The 27,899-nt window shown below is 37.5% G+C and overlaps 1 protein-coding gene and 1 non-coding gene across 8 annotated transcripts; one reads left to right on the forward strand and one right to left on the reverse strand.

The window, feature by feature from the left end:
• Positions 1 to 1,759: 1,759 nt before the first annotated feature.
• LOC116007378 (kinesin-like protein KIN-14C) lies at positions 1,760 to 10,562 on the reverse strand. Of its 7 annotated transcripts, XM_031248062.1 has the most exons (24): positions 10,209 to 10,562; positions 9,772 to 9,828; positions 9,430 to 9,598; positions 9,206 to 9,354; positions 9,020 to 9,130; positions 8,623 to 8,866; positions 8,178 to 8,305; positions 7,999 to 8,082; positions 7,821 to 7,898; positions 7,645 to 7,737; positions 7,497 to 7,526; positions 6,427 to 7,275; positions 5,941 to 6,384; positions 5,757 to 5,838; positions 5,569 to 5,664; positions 5,285 to 5,464; positions 5,095 to 5,201; positions 4,827 to 5,005; positions 4,509 to 4,673; positions 4,170 to 4,423; positions 3,358 to 3,521; positions 2,381 to 2,490; positions 2,051 to 2,178; positions 1,760 to 1,983 (listed from the first exon to the last, which is right to left on the reverse strand). In XM_031248062.1, the coding sequence occupies exons 3-23, from the start codon at positions 9,572 to 9,574 to the stop codon at positions 2,172 to 2,174; spliced, it is 3,699 nt and encodes a 1,232-aa protein (XP_031103922.1). In that variant the 5' UTR covers positions 9,575 to 9,598; positions 9,772 to 9,828; positions 10,209 to 10,562; the 3' UTR covers positions 1,760 to 1,983; positions 2,051 to 2,171. The 7 variants fall into 7 exon arrangements, with proteins under 7 accessions (XP_031103922.1, XP_031103908.1, XP_031103902.1 ...); XM_031248048.1 differs by lacking the exons at positions 1,760 to 1,983; positions 2,051 to 2,178 and having other exon boundaries at positions 2,362 to 2,490; positions 10,256 to 10,562; XM_031248042.1 differs by lacking the exons at positions 1,760 to 1,983; positions 2,051 to 2,178 and having other exon boundaries at positions 2,362 to 2,490.
• Positions 10,563 to 27,489: 16,927 nt separating this feature from the next.
• On the forward strand, positions 27,490 to 27,563 carry TRNAV-AAC. Its single transcript has one exon. It is a non-coding gene; the product is annotated as a tRNA-Val (tRNA).
• The last annotated feature ends 336 nt before the right edge of the window (positions 27,564 to 27,899 follow it).

Below are 27,899 nucleotides of genomic sequence, written 5' to 3' on the forward strand. Positions count from 1 at the left end.
GCCTTTTTAAAGGCCTATAATTATATAGGCCTTAAAATAGGCTTTAGGTCAGTTCAGACCAACCGTAAACGCAGACTTGAGCTTAATACAAAGCCTACATACAGGCTCATGCCTTAAATTTCCATTGTAGGCCCAGGCCTAGTTTATCTAAAGCCTAGCCTGGCCTATTCCCACCCAGTTGTTATATGGTGGATCATGGTCGATGGTCACAAAACGTCGTCGTTTCATTAAGTAAAAGAAAAGGCTACGGCGGAGCTCCGTAAAGGATACTACAATTCATTTCAAAAGATACTGTCTCACATACATTTATTTTTATATTATCGAATAAAATTATAGTTATATCGAAATGCAACTGTAGTTGTGTTGAAAGGAAACTGAATAACAGTTTCACATTTTTGAGTGCATATTGTCCAATGAAACTGTAGTTATATCGAAATGATATTATAATTGTGTTGAAAAGAAACTGCAGTGTATTATAAAAGAAACTGTAGTTGTGTTGAAAGGAAACTGAATAACAGTTTCACATATTTGAGTGTATAATGTCGAACGAAATTGCAGTTATATTGAAAAGAAACTACAACTGTGTTGAAATGTAACTGCAGCGTATATAAACTGAAAGTGAATGGCGCAGAACGGATGTCATTTCAGCCGTCTATTTTCATTAATCAAAACGACGTCGTTTTGATGCATGGTCCACATTAATATTTTGCGATTCCCACCCCTATAGGTGATGTCTAATGAGTCGAGATTCGAGAGTGGATATTAGGACATCTACAACCCTTCTCCTTTTAGAGTTATACTACATAGACTCAATATTTTTACTCTTACTTTTACTCCCGGATGTAGCAATGAATGATTAATTATCTTCATCCCGTGGATTCCATTGAAAATATTAACATCAAAATTTTGTGAGAGGGAATAAAAGTTGAGAGTACAAGTAATATTTTCCCTCCTTTTATCTCCCGTTTTGTAAGCTCAACTTTTCTACATTACCATATCAATCATATTGAGTGACTCGTGATCTACACAGCTGTGTGGACCACGGTCCAAAAACACATAAAGTACATTATTTTAACTCATAAAATATATTATTCTGACACATAAAATACATTATTCTAATTCATAAAATACATTATCTTTCTCCAAAAATTTCATTATTCCAACACATAAAGTACATTATATATTATTCTAACTCATAAAATACATTATTCTAACACATAAAGTACATTATTTTAACACATAAAGTATATTATTCTAACTCATAAAAATACATTATCTTAACTCTAGCTTCTTCTTTTCTTTTTTTTTTTTATTTTTTAAACCATTGGAGATGCCCTTATATAGTCCATATACAAATATAGTAAATTTCATCTGATAAGAATTTTGCATGATCGAGTAATGAGAAATGTAAGAGTAAATTCGACAATTCTCAAACTTTTTTTTTTTTTTTTTTTTTTTTGAAACCAAACGCGAAAGACAATTCATTCACAAGAAGATTGGTACAAATGAAAGACATCCACTCCATGCAACCAAGTAAAGAAAATGATTCCTTAACTAATAAATGGACAATCCGATTCACCGACTGCTTGACAAAAGAGATACAAATGTTAAAAAAACTGAGCTAACAAATCTTTAATGTCCAAAAGAAGTAAATCAAAAGAAGAAAACCCAGGCAGGCAGGGAGGCCATGAATAATCTGCAGAGCATCCATCTCTACGTAAACATTGGCTAAAGGACAAAGGTTTGGACAGTTGTTAAATTTTTAGAATAGAATTCTATCATTTCACTCTGAAATACTATGTACAAATATTACACATGTGAAATCCCCTTGGCCCTTGTATACATGGGAAGAACAAAATACATGCCATTGCTGCAAAAAGGAGATAGAGATAGAGATAGAGAACCATGCAACTGTGCATATGAATGCCATCTTTTTGAATCAGGTCTTGTCAGATTGGTTTTGGCTTAAAATTTTGCTCCTACCTGTAAAGAAATTTATAGTTTCAATTCATACCATTCAATTTAATCGACAAAAGTTATAGGTTCATACCACCAGTCGAGTGTTGCAAAGAATGATGGGAATCCCCTGGCGATTTTGGAGCCGTACGTTAGGACCTGTTGCAACTCAGCTTGGAGTTAATCTTGATAAATGTGATGCGGTTTCTTCCACTTTAACGTCTGCAAGAGGAAATATGAAGGCACAATCAATCAATCATAGAAAAGGAATCGTATATTTAACTAATTCGTTCCTCAATATCTGCTCTGCTGACACCAAAGATCTCAGCATTGCTATAGCGATTGTTGTCATGTCTAAAGAAATTATCATTTAGACATTCAGGAACTGGCAGGGAAGTTGTTACTTCAAGAGGAAGATGCATACCTGAATATGTTCAGCCCGCGTTTCTCACCATTGACTTTAACATCTTTCCCAAGTCGCAATTTATCGATCTCCTCTTCCCTTCTACCTATTGTATCCTTGAGAGATGCAACCTGCAGAATCAAATAGATTTAGTTAGAAGGCAAAGAATTTAGTTTCTTCAATGCATAAAAACAATTTATTTTCTTGCTTCAATTCTTAGAAACAGAAAACAGACAGGCATTTAAAACTTTGCTACTAAAAAGTTGACTATAAAGGTGGACAAGGATAGCAAATTGCCATACTAATTGTGAAGTTTCTAAGGATGATAATAACATTACCAAGGGCAAAAGAAAAATCGCCTTCTATAGCTTTTCTTCACTGTTGTTTCTACTACAATATATCCCCTTTTGTTCGGCGGAGGCCGGTAAATGGCCAAGTCCATCAATTGGTGGCTAGGAGGTTTGTTGGAGTGAAGGGCCAAGTCTAGCACTCTGCCTCTCGAAAATGTGGTGGCGGTCTATAAGGAGATAAAGTTGTGCCTTCGCTACTAGCTATAGCTTTTGGCATAGTGTAAGCTTGATTTTAACAAGTGGCATCAGAGCCAGACCGGTAAAGGGCCAAGTCCATCAATTGGTGGCCCTACCTCTCGAAAATGTGATGGCGGTTTATAAGAAGAAAAAGTTGCACCTCCCAACTAGCTATAGCTTTTAGCGTAGTGTAAGCGCTTGATTTTAACAAGTGGCATAAGAGCCAGACCGGTAAAGGGCCAAGCCCATCAATTGGTGGCCCTGCCTCTCGAAAATGTGATGGCAGTTTATAAGGAGAAAAAGTTGCACCTCGCTACTAGCTATAGCTTTTGGCGTAGTGGTAAGTACTTGATTTTAACACCTTCTAATGACTGATATCTAATGATGCTTTTTTCTCATGATGCAAGACATTTTGAGGATGACTCTTAAAAGGTTCTGAGGAGTAAAATGTGTAGAGTGATAAAAGAGTACCTGTTCCATCAACTCTCTGACATCCTTGCTATCTTTGCTGCTCTTGGCAGCGCCTAGCTCTACTCCAGATACCCTTTCAGCAAATTTTAACGTGCTTACGGACTCAGAATATGAACTATGATCGGGATTAAGCTGCACAAACATAAGTGTCTTTGCTTGACCTCCTATTCACAAAATACATTAAATAAATAAATAACTAAGTTTGGTAGTTATAGATGGAAGAATATTTGGAAATCCTTTAATTTCGTAATTTATAGTAAGAGTTTGGAAGGTATCTGTTATATATTCTCTTAATTTTACAGTGAATATCTCCAATTTGATATAAAAATATCTAAATGCATTCTTTGTTTAGAACCGAGTTTAAGGCAGCAGAGGATCTATGAATAAAATAAACAAAAAGAGCAATTGCAACTTGCAAGTGAACCTCCCTTCCATTTTTTGGGTGACGAGGGAAAAACACAGTTACTAGGGTGTGTAACTGTGTACTGGGTAAACCCAGCCTTGTGGCCCTAGCCAGCAAAGGACCACAAGAAGGTAAACCAACCTAGATTGCCCATAGCTGACTGACTCAAACCAAGAACGCTGAGATTCGAACTCATGACCTTGTGGTTACAAATTTGTATCCTTGACCAATTTGGCTGGGGTTACCCCAAACCTCCCTTCCATTTTGTCTCTCCTTCTGTCCACTCACCCTCTATGCCTCCGTGGGCAGGAGGGCACAAATATCCATTTGCAGTCTTCTGTCTTTCAAAATATATGGAATTTAATGAGGACATGGGTTCAGTATGAAATAGACGGGAAAAAGGGTATACCTAATGAGCTTTGAAGAACTTGAGTAAGTTTGCTGTTTCGGTATGGAACATGAGAGCTCTTTTGTGCTAAAGCAGATATGACATCTCCAAGGGCCGCCAAAGACTTGTTTATGTGCTGTGCCTCCTTTAGCCTATCGCCTTTTACCTCTGAGCGGTCTACTCTTTCACTTCCTGCAAGATCCACTAAATGAAGACTGCTCCGCATAGAGGAACCACTCCTCAAATCCGTCCCAGAAACATGAATAGTCACAACGCTGTGCCATGCATCACGATTAGTTCTATAAACACTTCTAATAAAGAGACTGTAAAGATGACCTCAGAATCTATCCGTTATCGAACCTGTGTGATCGGCTGCTTCTTTCGTTTAAGGCAGTTGAACTTTTTGCCCTGTTCTTTAATCCAATATTCATTAGGTCCAAAACATCAGAGGTTGCGTTGACTGGATACATGCTAGCATCTGGGACGGCTAACCCATTTGGTTGGGTTGTAGGCAAAACTGAAAGAGTGTGAAAATTAAGGAACACAAATATTTTTAACATTGCAGTTTGACTCAACTAAAAATTGCAACAAAGGTTAAAATGTCAAAAAAAAAAAAAAATGCTATCTGTCAAAAAAGAAGGCCATAACATGCTTAAAATATAGAGTATTTGAGGATATCTTTTCTGAGGGCCATTGCTTGAGAGTAAGTCACGAATTTGTTCATTATATATTTCCACCATTTGAACCGCTATTTCATATGCCATGGCGTTCCGCCTCTTTTGTGAAATCTGGAAGAGGTCGTTTAAAGATCGATAGTTGACACCCCATTGCTCTTCAGTTGCTCCATCGGGGCCAGTCTGGAGGGTAACATCACTCCACGCAACAACATTAGGAATACGGGACCCACAAAAATAAGCAAGAAAAATGTACAGAGAGAGGTTCTTACCATTGTGTAAGTTTTTCCAGAGCCAGTCTGGCCATATGCAAATATACATACACTATAACCATCCAAAACCGATCGTATCAATGGCTGTATATCTGAAAATACTTGAGCTGAAAATATAAACAAATAATTTTAAAATAACACACATGCAGACAATGACTAAGATTCATCAAGTTGAAAGTTGTTTCAAAACCTTGTGTTGCAGTGGGATTATAGACCTTATTAAACCTGAACGAACGCCGTCCCTCTTTTCCTTGTTTCGAAGGATTCATGACAATTAACTCCCCATTATCACCAACATATTCAACAATTGTCTGTTTGTCCTTTTGTCCGGGAAGAAATGGCCTTACCCGGCAGTATACTCGAATATTTCCTAATTATCATAGAACTATGAGAAAATAAATATAATCTAGTAAAGTACACAAAAATATTCCAGTGTACAACATATTAGAAAAGGAAAAAGAAAAAAGAAGTCACCTTTTAACTCCTGGACTTCGTTGTGTAGCTTTTTGTTTTCAGCAAGAACTATATAATAGTTTGCAGCTGTATCTTCCAATGCTTTGGTCTTCACACCTATAGTTAAATTTTAATTTCATATGAATTGAAAATTACAATTTTAACCTTATAATTGAGCTTAACAGTGGAATGTTAAAAGCAGAATCAACCTAAGCGATTGAATTCATCTATGTAGATCTTCTGTGTTTTCACAACTTCTTGCCTTATTGACTGGGAAGAAAATTTCAGCTCCTGAAATTATCAACTAACTTGAAAGTGAAAATGAAAGAAAAGTTGGAAACCGTAGAATATAGAAAACATAAGAAAAAAAGAAAAAAGATTTTCAAAGCTTACACGTAGTGCACCAAGCTGGAATTCTGTAAATATTTCGTAGATGCTCTGTGACTTGATCCACCTCTGAGATTTTGTTTCATAAAGAATTTCGAGTTCCCTCACTCTATTTCTTGATTCTGTTAAGAGGCTCATGACTTCCTTCAGTTTCTCCTCCAGCTCTTGCTGAGATCCTCTAGCCTCTTTTTCCATTTGTGAGCAGCGTTGTTCATATGTTTTCCGAGCTGTTTCAAGTTCTTGCTTCAAAGCTTCAATCTCTTGTTGAGATCCTCTAGCCTCGTTTTCCATTTGGGAGCAGCGTTGTTCATATGTTTTCCGAGTTGTTTCAAGTTCTTCCTTCAAAGCTTGAATCTCTTGTTGAGATCCTCTAGCCTCATTTTCCATTTGTGAGTGGCACTGTTCATAAGTTTTCCGTGCTGTTTCAAGTTCTTGCTTCAAAGCTTCAATCTCTTGTTGAGATCCTCCAAGTTCTTGCTTCAAAGCTTCAATCTCTTGTTGAGATCCTCCAGTCTCATTTCCCATTTGTGAGTGGCACTGTTCATAAGTTTTCCGTGCTGTTTCAAGTTCTTGCTTCAAAGCTTCAATCTCTTGTTGAGATCCTCCAGTCTCATTTCCCATTTGTGAGTGGCACTGTTCATAAGTTTTCCGTGCTGTTTCAAGTTCTTGCTTCAAAGCTTCAATCTCTTGTTGAGATCCTCTAGCCTTATTTTCCATTTGTGAGCAGCGTTGTTCATGAGTTTTCCGAGCTGTTTCAAGTTCTTGCTTCAAAGCTTGAATCTCTTGTTGAGATCCACTCGCTTCTTTTTCCACTTGTGAGCAGCGTTCTTCATAAGTTCTACGAGCTGTTTCAAGTTGTTGTTTCAATTCTTTCAAAGCTGCAATCTCTTGTTGAGATGTTGCAGCTTCTTGTTCCATTTGTGAGCAGCGTTGTTCATAAGTTTTCCGAGCTGTTTCAAGTTGTTGCTTCAAAGCCGCAATCTCTTGTTGAGATCTACTATCATTGTTTTCCGCTTGTGAGCAGTGTTGTTCATAACTTTTCTGAGCTGCTTCAGGTTCTTGTTTCAAAGCTGCGATCTCTTGTTGAGATCCACCGCCAGTACTATTTTCCCCTGGTGTGCAGCTTTGTTCAGAAGTTTTCCGGGTCGTTTCAAGTTCTTGCTTCAAAGCTACAATCTCTTGTTCTGCTTGGGAGCAGTCTCGTTCATAAGCTTTCCAAGCTGTATCAAGTTCTTGCTTCAACGCTGCAATCTCTTGAACGGTTTCGTCCTTTTCCTTCTTCAATCTAGCCACATTATGTTCCTCGCTTTTCTTTTTCACCTCCATCTTCGACTTCTCACTCTGTAATGTCAATCAAGAAAACACAAACTGCTGCTATTACTTATCAAATCAATCATATCAATCAAAGTTTGTCATCGAGGATGGTTTCATTAAACACGAATCACAATCGACAAATCCAACACAAGAAAGCATTCTTTCTTGTGTGTTGAATGACAAAGAGAATAGTAGTGGACGTCGAGGTAGAAAAATGAAGGAAAAAGCTGAAACAGAAATCATCCCACCTTAATTTGTTGCAGTTGGTTCATGACAATCTTCAAAAACAAAAGAAAAAACAAAAATTCTCATTACGTAAAGAAGCGTGGAATCGAGGGAAGAAAGGGAAATGTTTTATGGCTTTAAAATGTGTGAATGCCAATGTATTATTGATACCTGCGTCTCTTCACTGGTACCAGTTGCGAGGGCTTCAAGCACTCTGATTCTCGACTGGTACTTCTCTTCCCGAGCTTTGAAAAGGTTGTTTTGCTTCACGCAAAAAATAATAATTGTCATAGAGACCTGTTAAATTGCGAGAAATAAGATCAAACCCCGAAAGCATACATACATACCATTCTTAGGTGCTCTGCTTGAGTTGATATCCGTCGTTCTATCTCTTGCACTACTTTTCTCAACAAGCATGCTACACGCTGACAGATGGAAGCAACTAAACGAGTGTTAGAGTTATCATCATTTCGTGAACAGAACTGAACGCTGGGAGGCAACAAGCGTATCTCGTAATTTCCATACATGAGGGATTTCTCCATTCTTCCGCTCAATGCTTTCATCTATAATTCCATTCACAACGGTTAAAAGTGACTGCGTTGGTGCATTCTGTACACAAGAGAGATTGAATAAATTGTAAAAGACGACATAAATGAAAAACGAAATCCAACGGGTAGGTAAACGTATTGTTAAGCTTAGCTTACATCCAAACTGTTGGGTTTCATCATTTCTGAAATCTTTGAAGCTGGCAGATCCGCATAACTCTCTTGTTTAAACTGAAATACTTCATGGAACTTGTGCCCAACATGATGCATCAGTGCAGCCGATGCCTCTAACCACAAATAAAATAAAAACAAAGAAGCGTTAAGAAAAATAAATAAGAAAAGGAAACGAAACCAGGCCATAGTTTCAAAAATACCAAACTGTTGAAATATGAGAAATAGCTCAACCCTCAATCCATGTAATTTAAGAAACAATGATTATGATGGGTTTCCCATGTAGTAGAGTCTAACGGAATTAATCATATCTAGGCATGGAATATAAGGCAAATGGAATTAGAAATATGGCTCGTTTCAGTCTTCAATAAAGTGGAACATCACAAAATATGTTGTGTGGGCAAGTTAGGTTAATCTATCTACCAACAAGTACCTGCCATCACAGGACTACGCGCTGATCTCCGCCTCTCGTCTCTGAAGGATGAAAAAGGACGAAATGATCCACCTTGAGAATCATCACGCCTATAACGTTCTATCATCGACTTCCACCTTGTCATAGTAACATTTCCAGATTGATTGGGTGATGCTAGTGGGCTTACGCTATTGGATCCCCCATCCTGCGGCCTAAATTGTGTTTGAAGTGCTATAAGGCAATCAAAAACATTTTTCATGGAACCCTGGCAAATTAGCAGCCATTCAACATGACTAAGTCCATGACCACCAAAGTCCAAACATTTACGGGGGGGCCTTGTAGGCTAGTATTAGTGACCGATAAGAATTAAAAACTACCTAGATCATGAAGACAGATGCAGGTTTGCAGTGATACTTACATTTTCTAAGTCTGATGCCTGAAACCTAGGCAACTCCATTTTCTCCATAGCTAATAAAAACCTTTTAAGGTTTTCCGAGCCCGAACTGGGGGAATTAGTAGAATCCCCAGCCTAGAATAAACCACCGTTAGGATCAACTCTTAACTTTTTTTGTGGTTGCCAAGCAAAATTCATGACATTGATTACCTCTTCGGGTTTCAATTTACTCAATAATTCGCACAAAACTCTACCGTCAATCAAGATTGCTCGTAGTTCCTCATCCGAGGCATCTACTGACAAACTCAAATGAGGAAGAATACCGTTCATCCATTGCACTACACTTTCACGCTGCTTCACTGCACAACAAGAAAACAGGATAAGACAAGCTTAGTCCAATCCAGGCAGATCAAGAAATTTTTTTTGTTTCGCACCTTCAGGCTCACTATTTCTACTTAGCGGGGAGGGCTCGTGAGTGGTGCTTAGCGGGGAGGGCTCGAGAGAGTCACCACTCGGGGATGCAGTTGAAGTGTTGAGCCTACCACAGTCATTCACGAGGCGATCCGTTACAGAATTCATGATGGCAAACTACCCGCCCCAGAGCTGGAATAAGGGAAGAATATTATAAATTAAACGACCCTCAATACCGTGTATACATAGAAGCAATCATCCTACTTAATACAGTTTTATATCTAACTTGAACAACAAACTTATATATATATATATATATGTATGTATAAAGCAATCAAGTTCAGGTGATCTCAGATTGAACTCACTTAGAGATGTGGGGTTCAAGAATACTTCATTCCATACACATTTCATCTCTTATAACACTGAAATGAAATATAAAATTTTCAAAAAGGTTAGAAATTTTAGGATCTCCTTAGTTCTCAGAGCAGAATGGCATGCCGTTTAGTTGGCATTATTTTATGATCTAGGATTTCACAATTCAAAAACCCAGATTAATCTTGGCCTCTTACTATTACGGCAAAATGAGTGTGAGTTTCAGAAGAAAAAATTCACAATTTACGCAAAATGAATGATCGCAATTCGATCAGTGAACCACATTGAATGCAACTAAAATAATATTCATCTAAAATTCTCATCAGAAATCATGTTTCATATGCTCTAGAACTTCAAAATCAAGAAAAGTAACATGAACATTCATAATGGCGATTAAAAAGGAATTTGGCAACAAGATTGAATCTCTAACCGAAAAGAGATTGCAGATTCCAATGGAATGCGATTGCAGACACCAACCTGGGCAATACAAGCAAAGGGCATTAAGATAGCGGAAATCATAATTTTATTAAGTTATGAATCATAATTGATTAATTGGTATCATTTTTTTTAGGAACTTTTTAGTTTTTTTCCTTTTCCTGGCGGTGTGAAGTCTAAAGAGTGTCGTTTTTTTGTTGGTCTTCCTGCATTCCGTGTTTGTTTGGGTGTTCTGTGGAAGCTTGGAAGGTGGAAAAGCTGACCGCGCTCCGTTAACTTAGGACCTGCTCTGCTCTCTCATACTATGTTTACACTCACTATTTTTCCATTTTTCTCCTTTTGCTTTTTCTTTTTTTATTTTCATTTCCTTTTGCTTTTGAATTTTGCAAAAATAGATGGGTCACACTTGTATGAGACCGTCTCACGGATCCTTATTCGTGAGACGGGTCGGGTCGGGTCAAAGCACTATGCAAATATCATACTTATATGTGCAAATGCCATACTTATATGCTCAAATATAACACTAATCAAAAATACAATTTTTGTTACTTATAAGAGAAAAAGTAATACATTTTTCATAATAAGTAATGTTGACAAGTGCCCCTTACTTATAAGGGCAAATATAATACTTTTGAGGAAAAATGTAATACTTTTAAATCGAGATGTAAAAGTATTGTATTTTCCCTTAAAAGTATTACATTTACCCTTATAAGTAACAAAAATTTTTACTCCTTATTAGTAATTACATTTGAGCATATAAATATGACATTTGTGCATATAAGTGTTACATTTGCATCTTGACCCGACCCGACTCGACCCGTCTCATGGTGAGACGGTCTCACACAAGTTTTTGCCAAAATGGATTAGTGAATGGGTAAAAGAATGTGATTTCTATATGCCACTCGTGTGATGCGCGGTTAAATTTTGTAGTTAGATTTGTATCTAAAGGTGTTTTAACATTTTGCAATAATAAAAGAAAAGAATATGGTCTATATTGTAATATAAAGCATATTAAGAAATAAATTTTTTGAGCTAATGACTTTGAGATCATGAGATCAAGCCTCATCATATTGACTCTTTATGCTTCAATAAGTTGAGAAAGTATGTATGAGAGTCATATCTTCGGATTCCACCACCTCATCGAGTTCATTCTTTATATAGGTTTCGACAATGGTTTAAAGAATTCATCCCACATTCAACATTTTGTATTACTGAACCTTCATGGTAAATGCTTAAGAGTAGTATGTGCTTGTGTGAGACCGTCTCACAGGTCTCAATTCGTGAGACGGATCGGATCTTTATAATGTAGCGTATATCTATGAATGAAAAATTGTCTGCCTAATCGAATACTAATAGTAAACTGTGAAGAAATCGAAGAGACGTCCACTACTTCCAATAGGAATCCGAAAAATCAGCTATACAAAATTAAACACACGCACCAATGACAAAAATATCCCCCATATTAATGCACCACAAGGACACTCCTAAAATCAGACAATAATTAATCTAAATATCACCTAAATCTACACCATTCATTTTTTAAAAGCAATGAACATGATTTGTTCTCATAATCCTCTATAATACATTAGTCCTCAGTCCTCACCTGAATACATTTATATATATATATATATATATATATATATATAGGGTTTTGCATGAACTTTTACTCAACCAATGGCTGAAATAACACAACAAATATAAACTAGCAATGGAAGAACTATGAAGTTTATAAATTATAAAGAGTCAATTTTTTTTTTAAAAGAAATCATTAGACAACAAAAATTAAAAAAAATTAATCAAGCCCAATTTCGAATCATTCCATCCCATCTTTACCCATCCACTTACAATCATTATTATATGGATCATACTATCAAGTAATGTACATTCAATACACAAATAATGTACTTTTAGTATATTAAAATGTACATTATATTAAGAAAAAAGACGTTATTTAAGTATTGAAAGTACATTATTTTGTATAATGTACATCCAATACACAAATAATGTACTGATGGGGGATAGGCTAAGGCTCAGTACCAGAAGCTCGGAGTAGGAAGAAGGGACGACCAATACAGAGGGAGAGAAGGCTTGAAGGAAGATATGATGACACGGCGAAGGTCGGTCGGTCGATTGAGGGGTCATTGAGTAGGTGATAAGGCAGCTGAAGATCTTAGACTGAGAGTGATTGAACATATAACTATTGAAACAGTTAATTACCATGGAGGAAAGGTCGGGCCAAAAGGGTAAGAAGAAGACGAGTCGGACCAGATTGACCTAGAAAGGGCCGAGGTGAGAAAGGCGGTGCAGGATAGGCGGCCATGAAGGTTTCCTAAAGAGTTCGACGGCGGAAGGCATGAAATATGGAAGAAAGGTCGAGATAGATTAGGAAAGTGCCTAATTGTAATAAGAAAAGAGTTCCTAAAGTAGTTTAGAAGTTTCCTAAGAGAGAAATCCCTCCTAGCTTGTATAAATAGGGGTTCTAGGCCTCAAGAGAGGCATAAACAATTCATTGTACTCAAACGCAATTCGTAATACAAAGAGGGCTAAAAAGTTACTCTAGTTTTCCGATAATATTAGTCGATTTTTCGGTGGTGTTGGCCTGCCGTTCGACCATTCCGTGGGAGATAAAATCAACATTGGTGTCGTCAGTGGAGATCGATCAAAAGGTTATGTGATCTTTAGCTGACTGAGAAAGTAGAAGGTACGAAGCAATAGTGACTAATAGGAGTCGTCAGGGTCAGGGACAAGGAAGAACGCAAGTTCAGGTGCAAGTGAATGGAACTACTAGACAGACTGTATCTCAGGGAAGGGACTTGCGAAAGCAGTTATCCCGACCCCGTGCCGGCGACCTGCGAGAACAGCTCAATCGTCAAAACTCTCGTGCTTAGAGCGAGCAAGTACGAGGGGACGACCCTCCTAATGGGGTCCAAGTTGGAGAGGCGCCTCCACCTCCTCCACCTATCGCACCTGACCAACTCGATCAACCAGGAATCTTGGGAGCGCTCACTCGACTGGTAGACATTTACGAGCGAGAGGTGCACCTTCGTGAGAAAGACAGGCCTCCGGTGGTTCAGCAAGCAAGGTCTATCCGACCGGTAGTGCAAGAAAGGTCAGCCGCTTCGCACCGATCTCCATCGGGGTCAAGAGGACCGCGTCAGTCCGTCTTTGACAGATTGGTGAACCAGGTCGTGCCGGGTGATGAGAATCTAAGGGAGGTCGCTCCTAATGAGCCTAGAAATAGGCGGGAACAACGGTATGATGAGGTTCAGAGGCAAGTTAAGGAACACTTAGTCCGTGGAAGCAGTGGGGAGTCACCAGTTGGTCGAGGTCAAAGGCGGGAGGACGTTGCTGCGTAAGCTCGGCAAGTTCGAGATCTGCAAAACTAAGTGAATGAGAATACCGGGGACGCTCGGTCTTTCTTACGGGCATGCCCTTTCTCTCCAAAGATCATGGCTTTTCGGACCCTAGCAAAGTTTAAGTTACCAGAGAATTTGACGTATGATGGAACCGAAGACCCTCGGAAGCACCTGCTTAGCTTCCAAGCTCAGATGCAGATTCATGGGCCCGAGGATCCTTTGATGTGTAAGGCTTTCTTAACAACTCTAACCGGTTCTGCGCAAAGGTAGTGCATGAAATTGCCCGAGCATTCTGTGAGCAGTTCCACCTAATTGGTCGAGCTCTTCTTGACCAATTATGCCGCCTACTTACGTCCAAAGAAGAACTTTATGTACCTATCTGGGATTAAACAGGATCCCGCTAAATCACTCAGGTCATTCTTGGCAAGGTGGCAGAAAGAGGTTCACGCGGTGGACGATTTGGATGACAAGACGATGCTAATCTTGTTTATGGAGAATCTAAGGTTGGGAAAGCTGTATACCAACCTCCATACTGAGTTGCCACGCTTGCACGCTCAAGCCATTCAAAGGGCCAATCGACTCGCAGATGCTGAGGACGCGATAAGGCAAAAAGGAATCCAGGAAGGGGGGTCGTCCCGACCCAAGAAACCTCGGCTAGAGGAGCCGCGAACTGGAAGATTTGATAAGAGTCGGCTAGGTTGACAGGAGACTGGTCGAAACCCTAAAAGAACGGCTGTCCCACCGTTTCGACAACAACCAATCGCGGTTCAAGAAGTTCAGGCTCAGCCTTAAATCGAGGTACAACCGAGAAACACACCCCAAACCACTAGGCCGATTTTGGGAACTGGCAAGTTTTGTCGATTGCATCGGTCAACCACTCATTCGACCGAGAAATTTGATTATACATAAGAGTGCTCCGAGTCAATGGCGTCAGGGTCTGCCTTGGCAGCGCGGGAACCCGAGTCATGCCGGAGAGGGTAACTGCGATAATAAGAAACAACCCGCTTCAGAGGAGAAGGAAGATAAGTGTAAAGGTAAAAACGTTATCAACATGATTGTCGGAGGACTATAAGGGGGTGACTCAGCCAGGCAGAGTAGAAAGGCTTGGGCTCGACAGTTATATGTCAGAGCTATCTATGGACGAGTAGAGCAAGTAAAAAGAGCATGTCGAGAACCAATCACCTTCATAGATGACGACCTACTCTTAGGCGAAGGACCTCATAGAGATGCCTTGGTTATAGCATTTTAAACTATTTCAAGAAATTGACAAGAATCCATTTAAAGAAAGACTTATAAATAGTAAAAAAAAATTAAGAAAGAATTTCGATCAGTAAGGATATACATAGGCACAAACGACTCCATTTTTTATGAGAAAAAGTCATGTTAGTTGTTGCCGAGAATAAAGAGAGAAAATAAAGGTGACTGTGAAGTAAGAGAGATAAGATAAGAGCAACGTGGCGACGGATGGATAAGCGAAGTGAGAGAGTTGAGAATTAGGTTTTGCGTAGGTTAAGTGGACCTATATGGGCAGTGGCACGCCTGTGCGGGGGCCGAAACCATAGGATGGAAAACAAAGTGAGATTATCCTTAATTCAATCCCTACTTAATTATAAAAATAATTAAAAAGATCGAGTAAATTGTTAGAGTTGGATGAAGAAAATAAAGAAAGAAATTAATTCGCACATAACATTTTAAACTATTTTAAGAAATTGATGGGAATCCTTTAAAAGAAAGACTTATAAATAGTGAAAAAATGAAGAAAGGATTTTGATGAGTAAGGATATACATATGCACAATCGAGGCTATTTGGAGAGAGAGGAAGAGAAAATTTTGTGATTCCCAATGGACGGCTCCGTTTTTAATGAGAAAAAGTAATGTCAGCGATTGCTAAGAAGAAAGAGAGAAAATAACAGCGACTGTGAAGGGTGGCACGGCGGCGAATGGAAAGCGAAATGAAAGATTTGATAATTAGGTTTTGCATAAGTTAAGTGCACCTGCATGGGCAGTGGTACTCCTGTGCAGGGCTCGTGCATTGAAACCCTGGGAAGCTGCTATAAATAAATCTTTTTCTTCTTTTGGCAAGGGAGAGCTGCCACAGAGCACTGTAGCAATAGAAAAAGTTGTTGTTTAGGGTATTTTCTATCTTTTGTAGTTATTTTATTCTTCTAGCTTTGTCACTCTTGAATATTTTGGAATGTTATTGTGTTTATTTGCTTTATCTTGTTGGATTCTAGTTTATTAAAGTTATTTCCATCATCAGTTGCTTAATATATTGTTGGATTATGTTATTGATGAATGTTCTTGTGTTTCATCTTTCTATTATGAGTGAGAAGACTAGTTTAGGGGTTGGATAGTGGTGTTTATTGTGTTGTGATGCCTATTTGATATAAATTATTTCATCCAAGGGTTGAAACTCAACCTATGATTCTTATTCTAGTGAGATGATTTGTGTGTTAGTGTTAAAGGTTTGTGCACTACCTAGTCAATGCTTGTTAAGTATGGAATTTTGGCAACCGAATGGGAAAAGGGGTCCATGGGTAATCACAACCGCGGCCTCTAGACTCGTCCCTCAACCATCATTATTCCTAAGACCACATCTTACGACCTTCAGGCTCACTTATGAGAGTAGGGAATGTTGAAGGTCCAAACTACTCGTGCTTATTGAGGGAGATTGGTAGCGTCACGGTAGTGGGACAACCTCCGTTAGTTTACCAACTTGGCCTAACATTAGATTGCGAGAGTGACGTATTAGTCAACCAATTTAGAGTTTGTAGTCTTGAACCCAATGGTTAAGTTTTTAACCCTCAACTCTTAGATTCTTGGCATCAAACCAATAGCACCCATTCCAATTCCTAGTCTTTTAATTTATCATATTTTTATTTCACTATTTTTATTCCCATATTTAACCTCCTCACTCTCATTATTACTTGCTTAGCTTCCATAAATTGTTCAAAACTTGTGTCTAGATCTTCTTTGGCTAACCAAACCCCAAAGTCCCAATATCAAAAGCAAAATTTATTTTTGTTTGTTCCGAACATCACTATACTTACCAAGTTCAAAGGTACATTTACTTAGTTTTGTGCTAATCTAATTGGATAAATAGTATTGTGCTTTTAATTTAACTCTTGCTTGGTCATTGCATTATCCACAATCCTAAGACACCCTATAGCATCTAGACAAGGATTAGCCTAATCCAATTTTTCTCTATTACTTTTGATTGCTACTTCTATTGTTAGCTTGCTTGTTATTTAATTTGATTGTTTTTATGATCTCTACTAGCCAACTTGTGGGAGCTAGCTTTCAAGTGCTTAACATGTCTTGTGCGTAACTTGCATTCTATTAGACTTACCTTTTGAGCCACTCTTAGATATCCTGTGAATATGTGATATTCTGTGTCAAAAAATATTGTTAGTGACTTAGTGTACATATTGTTAGAGCATCCCCAATAGTGGTTGTTTTTGCAAGTATGACTAGGAGAGAAAATATGATAAAGAAGAGAAAAAGAAAAATAAAACACAAAAATAAATTCTGAAAAAATAAAATTAAAAAAAAAAAGTAAAAGTAAAGATTTATGCCTCTGGCTGGGCACGGGATTTGAGCCTCCCGCGTTTTCAATGGCACTGTGGTGGGCCCACATTACTGTAAAAAATCGGATGCTTGCAGGAGAGTCTCAAATCTTCTCTCTCCTCACCTTATGTCCTCCACATGGGCACCCAAACCTGCTAAAACTATTGAAAAACTACTATCAGGAATAGTCTTACGCCCTTATGTATGTATAGTAGTGCAGGGAGTGTGCAGCAGGCCAGGAAGAAAGAATTCCTGAACTGGCAGATTGAGGAGGACCTTCCTCTTTATGATTTGTAGTCTATTAGAGCAGAAAACATATCGCAAAAACTGGCTGTTTCAAGGTAATGGGCAAGGAAGAGGAACATTATTATGTTTCTGGGATACAAGCACTTCTCATCCATATCTGCATAAATAAGACTTCAGCTGCCTGTGAAGAGATTCTGCTGATGTGCCCATCCATTCTGATTCTGGAAGAGGGTCATACTTCTAGCAACCAAGATACAGATATCATGAGTGCACTTGCAAAGGTCTAGACATCTCGCAAGATCATGCTTTCTGGCACTTTAATTTGTATCAAAATCACGTCAATGAGGTGTTCAACATTCTCAACCTTGACTGCCCACAGTTTCTGAAGTCGGAGTCCTCAAGAGCAAATAAGCTCCGAAGGAAGTGCAATATGTGTGCACCATGGACTGAAGGATCTGTGTAAATACTCTAAAGCTAAGGAAAGATTTGACGAGCAGAGGATTGACAAGACCCTGGCTGGTACACCACGAGAGGATATCAACTATGGTTGGAGATCAACACTGATTTTGCTTCTGCATTAGTTTCTCGTATTTAAGTTTATTCAGCTAATTGTTAGACTACAAATATTTCTAACAGTTTGGACATAAGAGAAGGAGCAAAGGCTAAAATTTCCCTAAATCTTCAGAACATGTGTGAAGCTATGGTTGAAAAGTTGTTGGTGTCCAGCCAGTACTTATTGCCTATGAAGTTCTTGGAAAGGTTAACAATTAATGTCAAGGGTTGCAACGTGAGAGTCTTATATGGAGCAATTCAACACTTTACTCACTCAAAGCTTTTGGGGAAGGCATATCACTTATTGGTGCTTCACGAATTGCCACATTAGATGGGTTCACCTGAAGTTCTTATTTAGTTACAAATTCACTCACTTGAACCTTGAGGAGAAAAAAAAAAAGAACTTTGAGGAGTCCCTTTATAAACTGAAGTGCACACTGTTGTACAATTTGGTGTCGTGGTGTAGTTTGTTATCATGTCAGTCGAGCACACTAAAGGTCTCCGGTTTGAGTTTGGGCGACGCCAGTTTAACAGTTTCTTGGGTTACATTTTTAATTTTACATAGGTATTTTATTTCATCTAATTTATAAAGTATTTTGTTATTTATTTAATAGTCAAATATTGCATAGTGTATACCTCATTATCAAGTCTTGGTTAAGTACTTTGATTCAGTGTCATTAGGATTCTAAGGCTTATTCTTCTTGTATTGATCATTTGATTCCTCATTAATATAAGTTGGTATGTTTTTTTTTTAGAAATACTAAATAAGAAATTAATAGTAAAATTGTAAAGAGGTAAAATAAATAAATAAATAAATAATAACGAAATATTTTTGTATAAAAAAGTTAAGAGAATATAGTTAAGTATTTTTTCTAAAAACTCTCTGCACTCGTGTTCAAGACGGTGGACAAATTGAGATTAATGGGTCGCTCTAGTGTCGACGTGTCGTACTACGTTGTTGAAGGGCTAGGTGCAAGGGTAATCCCTTTGATCTTCTTTTGAATAAAAAGAATAAAAATTATTTTACAATGCTACATGTATCATTTTGACTTCCATTATTAGTCGCACAGTTAGTGCACGACTATTGCACTTTCTTCATCCAAAATGAGAATTGATGGGCATATATATCATTAGAATTCATACCTCCTCAATTTGCCAATTCAGAAATCCTTTCTAGCTTCCAGATTGGCAAGATCCCCTTGGCCCCTCACCCCACCACACCCCAAAAAATTTAATAAATACTTATGTATATATATTATTTTATATTAAGAATAAAAATTCTGCCAAGGACCTTGTGGTCCAGTGGCATCAAACCCTTCCTTTTATACGGGAGGTGGTGGGTTCGTGCCTCAGATACTGCATTGTAATAGAGTTAGTGGTATTCAAAATAAATAAAAATTCTATTTTGGTCCCTCTCAAAATTAATATTTTTTTTAAAAAAAATTAGAATGTATATATTAAGTAAGCCCAATACATATATTGAAGTCAAAATTCATTAAATAAAAAGAAATAAATTAAGTCATTAATTAGTTAGTTTTTTTTTTTAGAATAATTAATTAGTTAGTTATTATATATTTTTATGATTTATTTACACTTTTATGATGTATATTTGCTAATTCAAAATATTGTATTTGAAATTGAAAAAACTAATGTTTATATTGGTTTTTTAATTTGTGATTTTGAATTTCGTCCTCATCCTTAAATTTTGGAATATTAAGTTAATTAGTAAAATGAATATCAATTAATTATGTAAAAAAAAATATTGTCAACAAAATAATTGACAACTTTTAGGGTGTATTTGGAAAGCAGGAAAATGACATATGAAAAATGCTTTCTGGAAAATGAGTCATTTTTCAAAAATATATTTTCCTTTCCGGTGTTTGGTTGCATTCTAGAAAACAGTTTTGGTGTGTTTGGTTCATTTTCTAGAAATTGAGCATAATTATTTTTAACTTTAAATATTTTTTAAAAAAAATACAATGATGGTGGTGGTAGTGGTGGTGTCTGGGTTGGCAGTGAAGGTGGGTGGTGCGTGGTGGTGGTGGGGGTGGGTGGGTGGTTGGTGGGAGTGGGGTGGGTGGTGGGTGGTAGGTTGTGGTGGTGGNTGGATAGTGGTGTTTATTGTGTTGTGATGCCTATTTGATATAAATTATTTCATCCAAGGGTTGAAACTCAACCTATGATTCTTATTCTAGTGAGATGATTTGTGTGTTAGTGTTAAAGGTTTGTGCACTACCTAGTCAATGCTTGTTAAGTATGGAATTTTGGCAACCGAATGGGAAAAGGGGTCCATGGGTAATCACAACCGCGGCCTCTAGACTCGTCCCTCAACCATCATTATTCCTAAGACCACATCTTACGACCTTCAGGCTCACTTATGAGAGTAGGGAATGTTGAAGGTCCAAACTACTCGTGCTTATTGAGGGAGATTGGTAGCGTCACGGTAGTGGGACAACCTCCGTTAGTTTACCAACTTGGCCTAACATTAGATTGCGAGAGTGACGTATTAGTCAACCAATTTAGAGTTTGTAGTCTTGAACCCAATGGTTAAGTTTTTAACCCTCAACTCTTAGATTCTTGGCATCAAACCAATAGCACCCATTCCAATTCCTAGTCTTTTAATTTATCATATTTTTATTTCACTATTTTTATTCCCATATTTAACCTCCTCACTCTCATTATTACTTGCTTAGCTTCCATAAATTGTTCAAAACTTGTGTCTAGATCTTCTTTGGCTAACCAAACCCCAAAGTCCCAATATCAAAAGCAAAATTTATTTTTGTTTGTTCCGAACATCACTATACTTACCAAGTTCAAAGGTACATTTACTTAGTTTTGTGCTAATCTAATTGGATAAATAGTATTGTGCTTTTAATTTAACTCTTGCTTGGTCATTGCATTATCCACAATCCTAAGACACCCTATAGCATCTAGACAAGGATTAGCCTAATCCAATTTTTCTCTATTACTTTTGATTGCTACTTCTATTGTTAGCTTGCTTGTTATTTAATTTGATTGTTTTTATGATCTCTACTAGCCAACTTGTGGGAGCTAGCTTTCAAGTGCTTAACATGTCTTGTGCGTAACTTGCATTCTATTAGACTTACCTTTTGAGCCACTCTTAGATATCCTGTGAATATGTGATATTCTGTGTCAAAAAATATTGTTAGTGACTTAGTGTACATATTGTTAGAGCATCCCCAATAGTGGTTGTTTTTGCAAGTATGACTAGGAGAGAAAATATGATAAAGAAGAGAAAAAGAAAAATAAAACACAAAAATAAATTCTGAAAAAATAAAATTAAAAAAAAAAAGTAAAAGTAAAGATTTATGCCTCTGGCTGGGCACGGGATTTGAGCCTCCCGCGTTTTCAATGGCACTGTGGTGGGCCCACATTACTGTAAAAAATCGGATGCTTGCAGGAGAGTCTCAAATCTTCTCTCTCCTCACCTTATGTCCTCCACATGGGCACCCAAACCTGCTAAAACTATTGAAAAACTACTATCAGGAATAGTCTTACGCCCTTATGTATGTATAGTAGTGCAGGGAGTGTGCAGCAGGCCAGGAAGAAAGAATTCCTGAACTGGCAGATTGAGGAGGACCTTCCTCTTTATGATTTGTAGTCTATTAGAGCAGAAAACATATCGCAAAAACTGGCTGTTTCAAGGTAATGGGCAAGGAAGAGGAACATTATTATGTTTCTGGGATACAAGCACTTCTCATCCATATCTGCATAAATAAGACTTCAGCTGCCTGTGAAGAGATTCTGCTGATGTGCCCATCCATTCTGATTCTGGAAGAGGGTCATACTTCTAGCAACCAAGATACAGATATCATGAGTGCACTTGCAAAGGTCTAGACATCTCGCAAGATCATGCTTTCTGGCACTTTAATTTGTATCAAAATCACGTCAATGAGGTGTTCAACATTCTCAACCTTGACTGCCCACAGTTTCTGAAGTCGGAGTCCTCAAGAGCAAATAAGCTCCGAAGGAAGTGCAATATGTGTGCACCATGGACTGAAGGATCTGTGTAAATACTCTAAAGCTAAGGAAAGATTTGACGAGCAGAGGATTGACAAGACCCTGGCTGGTACACCACGAGAGGATATCAACTATGGTTGGAGATCAACACTGATTTTGCTTCTGCATTAGTTTCTCGTATTTAAGTTTATTCAGCTAATTGTTAGACTACAAATATTTCTAACAGTTTGGACATAAGAGAAGGAGCAAAGGCTAAAATTTCCCTAAATCTTCAGAACATGTGTGAAGCTATGGTTGAAAAGTTGTTGGTGTCCAGCCAGTACTTATTGCCTATGAAGTTCTTGGAAAGGTTAACAATTAATGTCAAGGGTTGCAACGTGAGAGTCTTATATGGAGCAATTCAACACTTTACTCACTCAAAGCTTTTGGGGAAGGCATATCACTTATTGGTGCTTCACGAATTGCCACATTAGATGGGTTCACCTGAAGTTCTTATTTAGTTACAAATTCACTCACTTGAACCTTGAGGAGAAAAAAAAAAAGAACTTTGAGGAGTCCCTTTATAAACTGAAGTGCACACTGTTGTACAATTTGGTGTCGTGGTGTAGTTTGTTATCATGTCAGTCGAGCACACTAAAGGTCTCCGGTTTGAGTTTGGGCGACGCCAGTTTAACAGTTTCTTGGGTTACATTTTTAATTTTACATAGGTATTTTATTTCATCTAATTTATAAAGTATTTTGTTATTTATTTAATAGTCAAATATTGCATAGTGTATACCTCATTATCAAGTCTTGGTTAAGTACTTTGATTCAGTGTCATTAGGATTCTAAGGCTTATTCTTCTTGTATTGATCATTTGATTCCTCATTAATATAAGTTGGTATGTTTTTTTTTTAGAAATACTAAATAAGAAATTAATAGTAAAATTGTAAAGAGGTAAAATAAATAAATAAATAAATAATAACGAAATATTTTTGTATAAAAAAGTTAAGAGAATATAGTTAAGTATTTTTTCTAAAAACTCTCTGCACTCGTGTTCAAGACGGTGGACAAATTGAGATTAATGGGTCGCTCTAGTGTCGACGTGTCGTACTACGTTGTTGAAGGGCTAGGTGCAAGGGTAATCCCTTTGATCTTCTTTTGAATAAAAAGAATAAAAATTATTTTACAATGCTACATGTATCATTTTGACTTCCATTATTAGTCGCACAGTTAGTGCACGACTATTGCACTTTCTTCATCCAAAATGAGAATTGATGGGCATATATATCATTAGAATTCATACCTCCTCAATTTGCCAATTCAGAAATCCTTTCTAGCTTCCAGATTGGCAAGATCCCCTTGGCCCCTCACCCCACCACACCCCAAAAAATTTAATAAATACTTATGTATATATATTATTTTATATTAAGAATAAAAATTCTGCCAAGGACCTTGTGGTCCAGTGGCATCAAACCCTTCCTTTTATACGGGAGGTGGTGGGTTCGTGCCTCAGATACTGCATTGTAATAGAGTTAGTGGTATTCAAAATAAATAAAAATTCTATTTTGGTCCCTCTCAAAATTAATATTTTTTTTAAAAAAAATTAGAATGTATATATTAAGTAAGCCCAATACATATATTGAAGTCAAAATTCATTAAATAAAAAGAAATAAATTAAGTCATTAATTAGTTAGTTTTTTTTTTTAGAATAATTAATTAGTTAGTTATTATATATTTTTATGATTTATTTACACTTTTATGATGTATATTTGCTAATTCAAAATATTGTATTTGAAATTGAAAAAACTAATGTTTATATTGGTTTTTTAATTTGTGATTTTGAATTTCGTCCTCATCCTTAAATTTTGGAATATTAAGTTAATTAGTAAAATGAATATCAATTAATTATGTAAAAAAAAATATTGTCAACAAAATAATTGACAACTTTTAGGGTGTATTTGGAAAGCAGGAAAATGACATATGAAAAATGCTTTCTGGAAAATGAGTCATTTTTCAAAAATATATTTTCCTTTCCGGTGTTTGGTTGCATTCTAGAAAACAGTTTTGGTGTGTTTGGTTCATTTTCTAGAAATTGAGCATAATTATTTTTAACTTTAAATATTTTTTAAAAAAAATACAATGATGGTGGTGGTAGTGGTGGTGTCTGGGTTGGCAGTGAAGGTGGGTGGTGCGTGGTGGTGGTGGGGGTGGGTGGGTGGTTGGTGGGAGTGGGGTGGGTGGTGGGTGGTAGGTTGTGGTGGTGGTGGATGGTGGGGGTGGGAGTGGGGTGGTGGCAGGGGCGACGGCGACGAGTGATTGATTGCTTCACTGCTGCAAACGGAAAATGACTTCCCCAAAAAAAAAGGAGAAGTCATTTTCCGGAAAATATCCTCTATTTTCCATTGACGACAACGGAGGAAGGAGGGGGACAAGACCAGACAGAAAATGGAAAAGAAGTGTCAAAGAAAGTACGTAGTCAGGAGAGGTACGAAGTCACTCGACTGAAAGAAGAGGGAAGCGAAAGGTATGACGTAGGAACCAACCTGGAAACCGGAGCCAACCTGCGCTCAGTTGACAAAGTACCTGTTGTCACTAGGCGTCAAGCCTACCTTAGCTAAAGCCAAATCCTGCTTAAACGTCTTCCCATATGAGTTGAGTACCTTTGCCTTTCTGGTAAGGCACGTTCATCTCTATGGTGAGCAGTGGTCGCAGGGTGTCTTGTGGCCCCACTATACCCGTTATGCACGGGACCCCTGGAACAAGATGTTCTCAGGATGGGCTTTAGATAGATATGAGGCAATAGTTGGTCCTCAACTACCCCATGGTGTGGGGTACAAGAGGATAGTTACTGGTAGACTTGGGTGTTCATTAGGGGGTGCGTGGAAACGACGCGTGTTCGCTATTGGGAACTACGTGAATCAGCGTCTTTTACGACCTATTCACAAGTGGCTCGGGGCTGTCTTACGTAGGCTTCCCACTTTTGGGACCTACTGGCAGACTCGGCCGCTGGACCGGCTACAAGGAAAGCATGTATGTTACTCTTATGACTTGAAGTCGGCCACAGATAAGTGGCCGCTATACTTCTTGTTTAGGATAGTCCTATTTGATCGATCGTGTGCATCCTCTGCCGTGAACTCGGCACTGGCGTGCAACATCTTTCATGTGCCCTTCGTGAGCCACGGTGAGTTTTGTTGCGGGACAGCCCTTAGATAGGGCTATTATGCGACCTTATTTTCCATTGACTTCCATTTTCCCCCTCTAGCCAAACACTGAAAACCCGGAAAATGATTTCTGGACACACCCTTATTTGACCAAAAAAAAATGACAAGCAATATTATTATAGTATATATACTATATGAAAAATTATAAAGTACTTATTGACATTGATACCGATTGTTACATAAAGTACCTGTTGGTTTTACGGCTGCGAGACAATCTTTCGGCTAGCCAACACTACCGTAAAACTTGGAGAAAATAAAAAGGTGAGAATACAAGAACAATTTGACAGAGTAATTGCACTTGCATTCAAATTAGAACCTTTTAAATTGTGACTCCAAATGGGTATTTATACAAAATTAATTGGCCTTAGAAAGAAACAAGGAAGAAATTAACAAATTTATCTTTAGAAAAGCTACTTAAACTACTCAAACCGTCATAGTTATATTGATTGTTTAATTCGTGATTTTGATTTTTGTCTTTATCTCTCAAATTTTGAAATATTCAGTTAATCAATAAAATGAATATCAATTAATTAAGAAAAAATTTGGTGACATAATTGACAAAACTTTTTTACTTGATAAAAATTGACAATTTATATTTAAATAAATGTTGTTCTTGTTGTTATGATATTTTGTGTCATGTGAAAAAATTCTAAAGTAATGATCGACACTCGTGTCAATCGTACTCATATAATTATGTATTTCATACCTTATTTCACAGAGTATAATTAGAAATCATTATCACTAATAATTACAATAATGTATGGTATATATAATAATATGGTACGGTTAATTGTAATGTCGACTAATACTATAAATTTTGTCTACTACATCATCCCCAACTCGAGTTTTCGGGCTCTGCCAACTCATGTATGACTAGGAAAGAGAAGATGAGAGGGAAGAGAAAACAGAAAAAAAAAATTGAATTTTTTTTTTTTAAAAGTAAAGATTTACTCGCGCGACATCCGTCCCCACTGGGTATGAGATTTGGGCCTCAGGCATTTTCAATCTCTACTCCACGTGGGCACTCAAATGTCCAAAAGTCATTGAAAAACTACTCTTTGGAATGTCCTCATGTATAGTAGTGCAGGGACTAGGGAGTGTGCAACAGGAAGAAAGAATTCCTGAAGTGGCAGATTGAGGTTGAGGACCTTCCTCTTTATGATTTGTATTCTGTTAGAGCAGAAAACAGTTGGCAAAAAGTGGCTGTTTAATTTTATGGTAATGGGCGGAGAAGAGGAACACTATATATGTTTCTGGGATACAAGCAGTTCTCATCCATCGAATGCGATATTTGCAGAAATCACGTCAATGAGGTGTTCAACTAACACTAATTCTGCTTCTGCTATTACTAGGTCAAGTTTCTCGTATTTAATTAAGTTTATTCAGCTAATAGTTAGACTACAAATATTTCTAAGGGGCTGTTTGGTTGACCGTAATTTAGTGGGAATTGAATTACAATTCAATGAATCCATAAATTACTACGTTTGGTAGGAGGGAATTGCAATTCGGCCGAATTGCAATTCCCTCCCAAGGCTGAATTAGAATTCATACCCCTCCCCTAGGAATTGTAATTCAGTGGTTTGGGCGAGAAAAAGAGTTTGTATTATGACAATTTTGCCCATCAGTCCTTGGCGCAATACCAAAACTTCCAACCAAAATAGAAGGTAATTTTCATATTTATTTTATACAATCAAGCTCTCAGATGTCTTTGACGGCGAAATAATAGTGAAACAGTACAACTTAGTTAATTTCCTATATAATTTAATATTTTATATTATTATTATTATTATAACATAAGGGGCATTTCAGTCATTGTATAATTTATTCCCTTTCAATTCCCTGTACTACCATTTCTGCATACCAAACACTGTAATTTCAATTCCTACTTTATTCATTGAATTGCAATTCCACCGAATTACAATTCTTTTCCCCCCTAATTCCCTCCTCCCAACCAAACGCCCTGTAACAGTTTGGACGTAAGAGAAGGAGCAAAGACCAAAATTTCCCTAAATCTTCTGAACCTGGCCTATGGTTGAAAAGCTGTTGGTGTTCAGCCGATACTTGTTGCCTATGAAGTTGTTGGAAAGGTAGTTAACAATTAATGTGAAGGGCTATAGTACGTACTGGAAAGGAAATATTCAGTATCACCAGCTCAGTCTTCTATGGAGAAATTCAACACGTACTTCACCCCATGCTCCTCGTGTCTTCTTTGCTTCACTCAAAGCTTCTGGGGAAAGCATATTACTTGTTGCTGCTTCACCAATTGCCATATTGGATGGCTTCACCTGAACTTCTTATTTAGTTGCCAACTCACTCACTTCAACTTTGAGGCATCCCTTTATAAAATGAAGTGCACACCTTTGTGCAATGTGGTGTCGTGGTGTAGTTGGTTATCACGTCAGTCTAACACACTGAAGGTCTCCGGTTCGAGTCCGGGCGACGCCAGCTTGATTATGGTTTACCATATTTTCAGTTTTCCTTCTGAAAAATAACATTCTCTTGAAAACAAAATTGACCGGGCTACGCTAGTTGATTGTTTTACCATATTTTCAGTTCCCCTTATGAAAAATAACATTCTCTTGAAAAAAAATTGAATCATATTATGACTACGTACTCTTTATATCTATGTTAATATAGTAAATTTTACAAGGATTAAATGTCTCTTTCACAAATCAAATCTTTGAAAGCTTCTTAAGTTATATCTCTCTTAATATAGTCAATTTTGGAAGGATTAAATGCCTCTTTTACAAATCAAATCTTTGCTTTTGTTGGAAGAAAATG

Source organism: Ipomoea triloba, chromosome 2, assembly GCF_003576645.1.
Source record: "Ipomoea triloba cultivar NCNSP0323 chromosome 2, ASM357664v1".
Classification (NCBI taxonomy): domain Eukaryota; kingdom Viridiplantae; phylum Streptophyta; class Magnoliopsida; order Solanales; family Convolvulaceae; genus Ipomoea; species Ipomoea triloba.